This window comes from Contarinia nasturtii, unplaced genomic scaffold (assembly GCF_009176525.2).
Source record: "Contarinia nasturtii isolate CC-2019 unplaced genomic scaffold, AAFC_CNas_1.1 Cnas_scaffold_993, whole genome shotgun sequence".
Lineage (NCBI taxonomy): Eukaryota > Metazoa > Arthropoda > Insecta > Diptera > Cecidomyiidae > Contarinia > Contarinia nasturtii.
Window position 1 is genome coordinate 1,779,395 of NW_022198340.1, and position 11,980 is coordinate 1,791,374.

General features: G+C 34.8%; 2 protein-coding genes across 5 annotated transcripts in view; one reads left to right on the plus strand and one right to left on the minus strand.

Annotated features, from left to right (window-relative positions):
• LOC116343441 (serine-rich adhesin for platelets) overlaps window positions 1-9,100 on the plus strand; it is a 70,138-nt gene extending 61,038 nt beyond the window's left edge. For 3 of the 4 annotated variants that reach the window (XM_031771487.1, XM_031771489.1, XM_031771488.1), the window contains 7 exons: window positions 42-3,506; window positions 4,775-4,873; window positions 5,033-5,226; window positions 6,201-6,426; window positions 6,838-7,130; window positions 7,228-7,372; window positions 7,431-9,100. In XM_031771487.1, coding sequence (XP_031627347.1) covers window positions 42-3,506; window positions 4,775-4,873; window positions 5,033-5,226; window positions 6,201-6,426; window positions 6,838-7,130; window positions 7,228-7,372; window positions 7,431-7,788 — 4,780 coding nt within the window. In that variant the 3' untranslated portion in view covers window positions 7,789-9,100. The other variant, XM_031771490.1, reaches the window with a different exon arrangement.
• Window positions 9,101-10,274: 1,174 nt separating this feature from the next.
• On the minus strand, window positions 10,275-11,824 carry LOC116343445. The gene is made up of 2 exons (XM_031771495.1): window positions 11,693-11,824; window positions 10,275-11,239 (listed from the first exon to the last, which is right to left on the minus strand). Exons 1-2 carry the CDS (start codon window positions 11,741-11,743, stop codon window positions 10,385-10,387), a joined length of 906 nt encoding a protein of 301 aa, XP_031627355.1. The 5' UTR covers window positions 11,744-11,824; the 3' UTR covers window positions 10,275-10,384.
• Window positions 11,825-11,980: the final 156 nt, after the last annotated feature.

Below are 11,980 nucleotides of genomic sequence, written 5' to 3' on the forward strand. Positions count from 1 at the left end.
AATAAAGAAAAACAATGTGTTTTATTACCATTTTCAAACAGATCAAGATTACCGGAAGGTGATGTCACCAAAAATCGGACGTCGTCATCCGAAACAATAAAATTTACATTAGGAACACGCGCGGGTTATCCCTTCTCAAATACTCAATCACAAAACCACCACCACCACCACCACCAACAAAAACAACAACAATACAACCATCAAAAACCTCGTTATCCCGATTCTAGTCCAAATCCAATCATTCATTCCCAAAACTCCCAAAGTAAATCAAGAAATAACAACTATTACAATCGTGACGCAAACAAAAACACTGACACAGACCATTCACAAACGTTTACACTAACGACCGGTTTTCGGTACAACCAAAACAATCATAACAATAACAATAACTTTGACAAAATTTTAAATAATAATAATCATGCAAATCGAACGCATAAAACGTACTTAAATTATGGCGAACAAGAACCAATATCGACCAAAACCTATCGACAACAATCGAACGTTGCAATTAAAAATTCAAAACCATCCACAACATCGACGATCAATAATAATGAAGAAGTTAACGATGAACAAGATCAACGTAAAAAATATTTAGATTTTATTGTGTCCGACATACAGCCGCAAAGTTTTCAAGCACCAAGTAAAACGTCGGCGACAACACATATCGTCAGCACAAAACCATTATCATCATCTGAAAAAGATTTAGTAAATGCTTTTGTAAATAGCCAATCGTCACTATTCATTCAATCCACACCAAAATCCCATGTTATTACCACATTACCAAATAAGCAAACCGAATTATCTCAGCCAATAGCGGCCATTCATATACCGGGCGCACGTTTGCCATCACCAAATGATACATATCGTTTTGTTCTGACAACCGGTGTTGCCGGTGGAAAACGTGCACATAAAAATCGCACCACCACCATCGATTCAGACTATGATCATGAACAATCAACCGATAATTATCAGCATGCAAGTCATGCAGAATCGGAAAATATTCCTTTATATGTGAGAAAACCACAATCGACTAATTCCATTAATTCGACACCAAATTCAATTCATCAAAATTCAATTACACCATTGAAACATGAAATTATCGTACCGACCACATATTCACCGTTGCGCAATTGGAAAATTCAATATTTGAAGAAACCAACGTTACCCGGATCAGAGGTATTCAATACGGTGGTCAATGCCGTTGCACCGGAAGATATGAAGAAAGTCATCTTTGGACAGCCCATTAATCGGACAAGAGATTTGGAATCGAATTCACACCATGACGCGGTGACGCCAACTTCAAAAACCGTTTCGAAGTTTTCATTCACATTTGATGGAGACAAGGATTATGAACGACCGTCGAAGCATTCAAATCGAAAACCCACGAAATTTCCATCGCTTAAATTCCGTGAACGATTGAATCGAACATTCGATACCACAACTCCAAAACCACCGGTGTCACCGTATGCAAGTTTACAAACCATTTTGGAAGACATCAAACCAACACAGTATCGACCATCGCTTGGATCGTACAGTATTACCATTGGAAAGAATAATATTCAATCGAGTTTTAATAGTCAATCGAATCCAATTTCGAGTAGTACATCCACTACCACAACAACAACAACGACGACCACAACAAAAGCACCTCCACCATCTTCGACCAGCTTCTTCCGAAGTTACTACATTATTACAGCGCCGCCAAAAAATAATACTCAAAACAATTATGTATCATCAACACAAAAGCCATCCGTTTCCTATACACCATTCTCGTCATCGTCAAGCACGACGCCAATTTCAATAACAACCAATTTTCCAACGGTTTCATCAACTCAGCAGCCATTCGATTGGACGCCGATTTCATCATCGAATTATCCACCGGTTGGCATAAAAATTTTGCCAAACGATGAACGATTTAGGCCGATGAAACCAACCAGCAGACCAATTGATATTACCACCGAAAAACCGATCATTTCCATTACAACATCTTTCCCACAGAAATCAAATTATGAAAATTACATTCAACAGTCGAGCATATCGAATTCGTTGCCAAATGAAAATTTTCCACCCTATCAAACGACGACTCCAATTTCGATAACAACATCAACTCCACAATTTTCTCTATATCCAAATCAAGGGCCGCGCGGTGCTTCGACACCATCTGGGTTTTCACAATTTCCACCATTGTTCCAAGACGGACGACCACCATCGTTTCCATCGCAAGGCGGAAGAGAGCACTACCGAAAGGTAGTACGGATGCGATCGAAAAAGAAACTTAATAATTCAGCCGGCGGACTGACACCGGTCATCTTAAATCCCAGTGTGCAAGAGCTAAACGAAGACGATCCAGAATTGGACACAATGAAAAATAGTAATTTTATGAAAACATTAGAAAATGTTCTATCGAACGAACAAAAAGTGGAACAATCGATCAAAAATCATCGAGGAAAAACACAGAAAGGATCACGGCCAACCACAAAACTACCCAATTTACACTTTTCGGCAAATGAAGAAGAAACCTTGATTCGACCGTCAAAAGGAAAGAACATTGAATTTATGGTCGATGATGATGGTGCGACCGTGAAATACACCGTTTTATCGAATGGTGTTGCACCGACACGTTATTATTCAAATTATCGTCATGTCAAAGACGAAGAGGAACAGGAAAGTGTGGTTGAACACAATTTAGGTGATTATATAAGAGATAGCACAAAATATGCAATTGTTAAGGATGGCGAAGAACAGGAGTCAAAGCAACAACATACAACACTCGAAGATTATATAAAAGATGGTGCAAAACATGGTACCGAAATTCCCGAAGAAACCGATGACATTTTAACATTGATGTCCGATACAGATGAGCCAATATCATCGTCAACCGAATTGCAACCGGAACAACGTGAAAAATTCCGTGCAACCGTTGAAATGCCAGAGTTCAATGTACCAACCGAATCGGAGATAAAAGCACGGCTCAAACAGCTCGAAAGTGAAGCTGAAAAAGATGTCGAATCCGAATATCAATTTGAAACAACGACCAAAAATAGTGTTGCAACGCGTAAATTTGCCACCGATATCGATTTAACAAGTGAGACACAAGAACGTAATCAAATTGACTATGAAACGCCATCAACGACAACACAACATTTTCTACGTAATTTGACTTTTGTACCGTTGACTGTATTTGACCCAATGACAAGCACAACCATTCGAACAAATGATAATGGTCACATGACCTCGACACAAACGCGTTTGACAAGTAGTAGTAGCACAACGACAACACAAAAATCCCAGAGTACAACAAATTCCGTAAATACGCTCCCGCCGCGCGCATCACGTGTCAATCCAGCGATCAAAACAACGATTGCCGGTGGCGGCGGCAGTGGAGGCACCACAACAACAACACGTCGCATGAATGCGCATACAACACCAGCTCTACGTTTCCATCATCATTCCACGACTCCAATTGTCAAATGTATCGATGCCAAGTGCAACGAAATACCGTCGAGGTATATTTCCAACACATTAAAGAATCGCACACAAATCCACATCAACTCAAAAAAAATATTGTTTTGTTTTTTTGTTTTTGCATTAATCTATCATTCTCAAAAGAACATTTTTGAGAAGAGAAGAAAAAATACACTCTCTCTTGATTTCATTCTCATCTTTACTTGTCTTTTTTTAAAAAAAAAACTTTTTGTTTCGTTGTGAACCAGAACTAAATGGCTCCACAACCAATTTACTTTTCTTTGTTTACTATATATTTTGTTTATGTGTAACAAGATAAGTTTCAATTCTAACCACCCCACCACACACAAATACACACACTCTCAATTTAAATCTTTTTTTTAAAAAAATCAATATTTTATCGACGATTTCTTACAATAATTCAATTTTTCGAATCGAAACTTCAATTTCGACTCGCATTCTGCACTTGTCTTTACGATTTTATTTACTACATAATATTCGTGTTCATGGTTGTTTTTTTAAAATTTGTTTTGTTTATTTTTTTATTCGAATTAACGCATTTTTATTTCTCAGCACCGAAAAATTCAACAGCTTTCAATTGGATTTTTATTTTGCACCGTTCAAAATTTGTTTTTACTAAGTTTCAAATGTAAAAGTGTTTACACTTTTTCAACAATAAAAGCAACACCGAATTTCAGTATGAGATCAGATAAGAAGAACGGCGGCTGTGCGCGGCTGGAGAAAATTCTTAAATAAAAAAAATACATCTGTCCTCCTCATCAAAACATCATTTCTGTCATGCAAATGTCTCCTCTCCTTTAATCCTAGTTCTTCATTGTAACTGATCATTTTACACTCGCATACGCATCGAAATCGTACATCTGAAATTCGACGAAAAATATAAGCCTTTATTCCTTGCACCGATTCACTTGTTCTTATTGATTCCGAAAACAAATATAAATCAACGTTTTATCAATTTACAAAACAACTTATATTTTTCTTATTTTTTTTTTGTCAAAATTATTGTATTACTAACATAAGTTTCATCTCATTCAACTGATTTTGTATAATTTGGGTAATTTTTGGGGTTTATCTGTATTTGTTACTTAAGTAGAATTAGTTTAATTTGTAATCTAATTATTGTTTACTAAACTTTGCTTGCACTTTTTGGTGATTTGGTTTATTTATTTAAAGAAAAAAGAAATCGTTCTTCAAATTCTTCTCTTCCAAACAATTTTTCTAGCTTTTTTTGAAGAAATTACCTTGTGTTCGGTTTTTAATCTTTTTGTTTTGATTTAAATTGATACAGAACAAATAATAGGAATCGCGGAAGCTCACATTATACAGCTGGCGGATATGATGATCGCACATCATCCGGACCAACTGCAAATCGAGGCACTCATCCACCGTAAGTTAAATTCATTTCATTCAATTTTTTGCTTCAAAAATGATGAGATGCCTCAAATGAAAGTCTACAAGTTTTCAGATAGAAAAAAAATTCAATGAAAAATTGATCACGTATATCAATGAGGAATTTGTAAAAAAATCTCTTTTATTTTCAAAAAAGACGTCAACGGCCAACGTTGAAACCATCTGGAGCAATTGTATCCAAAGCAACCGAATTTGTTGATATCTATCGAAATCCACCAACACGTCCCGAACCATTGTATCCGCAACCAATTCCCGACAAAACAGCTGCCAAATGTCGCAAAGATGTTTGTTTGCTGCCCGATTGCTACTGTGGTGGTAGAGATATTCCGGGTAAGATACTGATTTAATTTTCTCTCGATTTCTTACAATCTTTTAATATTACTTTTATAATTCAGCGAAAGTAAGTTTTAGTATCACAAATTGTGATTCTTATTTGCAAAGAACATTGAAAAAATGTCATCGAAAATGTTCCCTTCAAAAACTCATTTCAAAATCTGCATCTCAAAATGGGAAATTCCAATTTTTGATGAATTTTTCAATTATTGAGAAATAATGTAATTATCTGACCTTCTTCAACTTGACCGAATTTGTCAAATAGTCATAATTATGTTAGCCTGTGTCAAATAATTTAAAATTGAACACTTTCATAAAATTGCAATAATTAGGAGGAATACCAGCACATCAAACGCCGCAAATAGTGCTATTAACATTTGATGATGCCGTGAATGATATTAATAAAGAGATTTACGTTGATCTATTTGAACGCGGTCGCACGAATCCAAATGGTTGTCCAATAACGGCGACATTTTACGTGTCGCACGAATGGACCGATTATTCGCAAGTGCAAAATTTGTATCACGATGGTCATGAGATGGCATCGCACACTGTGTCGTAAGTAAAACAAAAACTATGGAAAGAAAAATTGATGCGATACTTTGATCCACAATCTCCTATGCCAATTTATAACCAAATTTCATGCCATTTTGCGTCAATATTCTAATGGGTTCCAATCTCATCTTCTTGTTCTTCGATCTGTTTTCTCTCGACTTTTTTTTTAAACACTTCTGAGAATTATTTCATAAGCTGATGATTAAATATTAATATTAATCTATATTTTTTACTTTAATATTTCGTTTCAACTTGTTCAAATCTAAATAAAATCGAATTGATATTTTATTTAATTTCATGTGCCTTTAACCCAACTTCCTGTTATTCAAAATCAAAATAAACAATTCCCTATCTGACTTGAAACCCGACACTCACTCAAACACACAACTAAAAAAACACCCCGAACGCATATACAGGTGATTTGCCTGTTGAAGATGTTCCACAAATCATTTTATTGACATTCGACGATTCGGTGAATGATTTGAATAAGCAACTGTATTCGGATTTATTTGGTAAGGGACGCGTCAATCCAAATGGATGCCCAATTTCAGCCACATTCTATGTTTCACACGAATGGACCGATTACTCACAAGTACAAAATTTGTACTCTGACGGCCACGAAATGGCATCACACACTGTATCGTAAGTCTTTTTTTTTTTTAATTTTTTTTAATCGCGCGAATTCCAAGACGCACACCAAACACACGCTTCGACGCCTCATTTCTTTCTACTATATTTCAACACAAGACACACATATCACACGAAACACAAACTTATTGATACACTTGATATATTCGACACCTTACATAATACATCGTTTCTACTTCTTCTTCTTCTTCATGCCAATTTATAACCCCTTTTTCTAACTAATCAAACACACAATCACACATTCCACACACAAATTTCCACACACCAAAAACTAACCAGCAATTAACAAACTACACAATTAGTATCGCTTCACTGAATTCCAGTCTGGAAAAGCAATTTCATTTCTCAAATTCAAACGAAAATTAATTCTAAACTAATCGACTTTTTTTGCGTTTGGAAATACAGACATAGTTTTGGAGAACAATTCTCCCAGAAGAAATGGACCAGAGAAGTTGCCGGCCAACGTGAAATTCTCGCCGCTTACGGTGGCGTTAAATTGAACGATGTACGAGGAATGCGAGCACCGTTCTTATCGATCGGCGGAAATAAAATGTTTAAAATGTTGTACGACTCAAACTTTACCTATGACTCATCGATGCCAGTGTATGAGAATCGACCACCAAGCTGGCCATATACATTGGACTACAAAATATTCCACGATTGCATGATTCCACCATGTCCAACGAAGAGCTATCCAGGTTTGTCTTGACTTTCAAAACATTTTCATTTGTGATGAAATCTTCGATTAAAACTGAAACTAAAATGGATCCGATTTTAATACGGAATTTCTTTTAGGTGTATGGCAAGTGCCAATGGTGATGTGGCAAGATTTGAATGGCGGTCGTTGTTCAATGGGTGATGCATGCTCGAATCCACCCGATGCTGATGGTGTGGTTAAAATGATTATGAAAAACTTTGAGCGACATTACACCACCAACAGGTATGAGCTCAAAATCTTCAAAATTTCAATTTATGATTTATGCGTATTCTTTTTGCAGAGCTCCATTCGGTCTATTCTACCATGCTGCCTGGTTCACTCAGCCCCATCACAAAGAAGGTTTTATCAAATTCTTAGACACAATCAATGCAATGAACGATGTATGGATTGTGACCAATTGGCAGGGATTGCAATGGGTGCGCGATCCGACGCCGTTATCGCGCATGAATTCTTTCCAACCGTTCCAATGTAATTACCAAGATCGGCCAAAACGTTGTAACAATCCAAAAGTGTGTAATTTATGGCATAAGTCTGGTGTACGATATATGCGAACGTGTCAACCATGCCCAGAGATCTATCCATGGACCGGTAAAAGTGGCATTCGATCATCACGCGTCGATAATGATATCGATGAATAGACACTGTCACACGAATTGTTTTTTTCATTTAGACTGCGTACCCATTAATTTAAATTATTTTTTTTTTGTTTTTAAAAATCGAATTCAAAGTCTGAATTTGAAAAGCCACAACAACAACAAAAAAATAAACAAAATACAGAAGAAACAGAGAGTAAACAGTCCCAGATCATTGTCATTATTTTGCATTAGAATTTAACGAGGCCGCAATGAAATTCGATGAGAAAAAAAAATAATAATAATTTTGTTTGAAACACAATCGAATACTCAGATATTTTAGCGCACAAAATTTGTATTTTTAATTTATTTTTCGTCGAAATCAATTACAAGAGTCGAATAAATGAGAGTTGTATTTTTTTGTTGAAGGAGATTAGAAAAGAAACGAAAAATCGAGAAAAAAATATGAATGAAAATATAAAGCATAAGAAAATAAGTTGAGTAATTAATTTATTTTATAGATATGTGATATTATGTACTTCTTCAAAACTACCAGCCTTTCTCACGATTAGGAAGCACATTCAAAACCCAATTTTTTTTTCTTCCAAAATCCAACGTTATTTTTCAAAATCCATTTTCTGTATGATTTTATTCCTGCTCAGTAGCACATACTGCCTAACCGAGTTTCGATTTTTATAATTTTTCCTTACGATTTCTTCGTTTTTTTTTTTATTAAAAAAAATTAAGTTTTCCACCTTCCGAAACAATTTCTATTTTAAGTTTTTTTTCGCCCTTTTTGCGTGTTCTATTTTGACTTTTTTTTGAATTTGAATTATTGTGACATATAAATAGCATAGAGAACAAAATACACTTTCATCATACAGCGTGTAAAGCTACAATCAAGTGAAACAAGAATGTTTAACGTCAATTACCCGATTAACACATAAAGCTTTCAAAGCCACATGCATTCGAAGTGTGTGTGCGTGCAAGCGAGTGTTGAATCGTGGTAAGCATATTTTGTTTTACTGCAACAAAAAACCACTCAAATGAATAAACCAATCAATCCACAATGCAGTGCAATAAAATTCGTCGATATTTTCTTTTGTTGTTGCTGCTGCATGCACTCGCATGCATATCAAGCGGCAACAATTTATTACCAATAGAAAACTAAACAAGTTAGCAAATAGAATGACAAAATCAATATAGAGAATGAGCAAACAAGACAAAATAGAAAAATAAAACGATGGGTGAGAGTGCATAACGCAAATGCCAAGAGAAGTTTATATGAATGATAAAAAGTATGTTGGAAAGCAAGAAAAAAACAAATTTCTTCTAGTTATTAGCGATGTCAGGAACATCAACATATGAAAAAAAAAAACTAAAACTTAAAATGAAAACATAAGTCTTTTCACATGTCTTGAAGCTGCTGTAAGGGGTTAACATACTTACACAATCGACAAGCTTTAAGCCAACATTATGAAGCGCAAATGACGACTTTTACTAATTTCGATGATTTTTGAACTGAATCGGGTTTTCAATCGAATCGTCTTTTTTTAAAATTAAATCGATTCTGTCCATCTTAACAGAAACATAACATGTGCACTTCATGATATTGGCTTAAATGACGCAGAAAACAGATTTGCAGATGCGCATTCGGAATATTTGTATTTGCAAGAGTCTATTTTGTAGAAAGTTAAATGTCGTTAAGATCGTCTTTGATTTTCAGCATTTTCGCTGCATTTTGGAAATGATTGAAAAATCACAATAAAAATCTTTTACACTTCTAAATGCAGTGTCAACACACGACTTGTTTTTGTAGGATTTTTGCCAAATGAAAGTCTGAACTTAGTTGGATGGCAAATAGTAATGAAAAAAATAAATAAAAACGCTGTTTTTCTTTTCGTTTACATGATGCATGAAATCTTGTTGTTGTAGCATGAGATAAAGAATAAAAGAAGCAAAAGATCGGTTTCTTTTTGGAAAAAATTTATACAAAACTAGTGACATTAATTTAATTTCAATTTTTCACACTTCAAATCAATTTCTTTGTCTTAATTTAATTACGTTTAATCGAACCATTTTTTTGGCACTTCTCTGTTGAGATGTTTGCCGCGAAAAATGTATACTTTTCGTCGAACGTTTAGAAATTATTCAATAGTTAGTGGAAAAAAAATCCATAGAAGTTAATCAATTTAATTAAGTGAGCCTATATGTTCTATAAATGTGCGTGCGTGTGGTTTGGAAGCATGATTGTGAACTATTATTATCATCGATGTAAACGTATAAATTAATTTGATTTTAAGCTAATTTGCAAATTTTAGCAGATTATTTTTAATCGTTTTCCACAATTCATTTAAGCGAAATCTGTCATTAAGCTATAATACAAAACATCTTTTGAAGAAAACATAAGTATGTCAATGAACACGTAATTTTATATAAAAAAAATAATTGGCCGCATTTTCATTTGTATTTGATCTGTTTTACGTAAAAAATTATTACTGAACTCTTGAACGTTGCTGAAATATTTTGTTTTGAATTGAAAAGAAATGCGCTTTAGATCTTAATCTTTATTTTTTTCTGTGTATTTCATTTATACATGCTTCTGTTGAAGCCTTTCGATTTGGATAAGGCGTTAAATTTCTATCGAAACGGTGACAATTTTTCAAGTAGTTCTATGTCCAGCTGGCTTCCATGGAGGTCTTTTTGCATCGATAGGTGCTTTTGTAAGTGGTTTTCTCTTTGGTTTTGCTGATTTATCCTTTAAACTATGATTATCTACCATTCCAATTAGAAACTTGGCCCATGCAACACGTTGACTGCTATAATCTTCTAGAACATTACTCAAAGTATCAAGATTGTGAAAGATTTCACCTTGTTGTGTGAATAATTTTACAATTAATGGTTCAAGTTCTTTAAGAATTTTCTCCAATGCTTTTGGGTTCTTTTCACTAAGAATGCTATTAAATTGCGCAACTGCTGCTTGAAAATCTTTGTCGAATTTTTTTCTCAACTCATTTGATATTTTTACTTGTTCGTCAAATTGGTCATGCAATGACTTATAGTCCGATTCCATAGTGGGTATATTATCCTGGACTCGTAGTGCAAGCTTAGGATCTATAATTAAAACGGTTGCCCATTTTGTGAACGTATTAACAAAATTGACGTCATCGATTGATTCGGAGTTGAGTTGCGATAAAATTTTGGCATTCAAGCTTTTAAGAGTTTCAGTTTGTCCTTTTACAATAGCATTGATCCCTTCTTCGAAAAAGTCATGAGTGTTGAAACCACCAATGTTCATATTTTTTGGAATCTTGGCCAAAATCTGATCTTTTTTTGATACATCCAAATCAACAACGGCTGCACTGAATTTGGCTTTTAATGCTTTGATATTTGCTTCGGTGGTAATCTTGAACAATGGTTCAACCTTTGGTCTCATCAAAAAGTTTTTATTCGCAACTTTAGCACAGAATGTATTCAATAGCTTACTGAATGTGATACTTCCGTTGCCATTGGTAAACTTGATGGGGGTATTTAGAGAGAGAAAATCAAAGGTTTCGATTCAAATGTCATCATCTTTTAGTAATCTTCAAATATCTCTCGTTTAAAGCCAATACGACTTCAGTTACGCGTATTAGAACAATTCACGCTTCGTGTATACTCGGCACATCATCGCTGCTTTACGGAATATCAGCCGTTGAGTTCACTGCGAACTGTCGTGCATCTAATGCTCTAATGCATGTGTTTGCTCACAGCCATACACAGTCAAAGAACGTTCGCACAAAAGAGAGTGAAACATTCACATATGGCTGCTTGATGTTTTTTGACCATGTCGCAGTGAATTCTACTGCTGATATTCGCCTAAGCAGTGAAGATATGCCGAGTGAGGACGAAGCGTTAATTCTTCTAATAGTCGTATTGACTTTAAACGAGCTATATTGCTACGTTTTCATACGATAGATGAAAGTCATACCTGAACACAAAGCGCAAGTGACAAAAATGTAAGAAATAAAAACACCCTCATTTTTCTCCACTTGATATTATCACTTTGAATATTACTGTAATTGAAAATTAAATGAAGCTTATTGGATGCAAAACCAAGTTATATACACAATTTTCGTAAGAACTTTCCACGTGTGACAAATTGATATGCGTAATTCTTTACGAATTTTATAATTTAAATTTTTTTAATGACATTCCGAATTTTAGATCTGCAATTCATCGGCGAAATAACAACTAAAATGTATTATAAAACACTTGA

Excerpts from the sequence above, each read along its gene's own strand:
- LOC116343445 (XM_031771495.1), bottom strand. The coding sequence starts at position 11,743 with ATGAGGGTGTTTTTATTTCTTACATTTTTGTCACTTGCGCTTTGTGTT. Across the intron at positions 11,240-11,692 it reads CACTTGCGCTTTGTGTTCAG|TTTACCAATGGCAACGGAAG; the intron begins GTATGACTTTCA and ends ACCCCCATCAAG.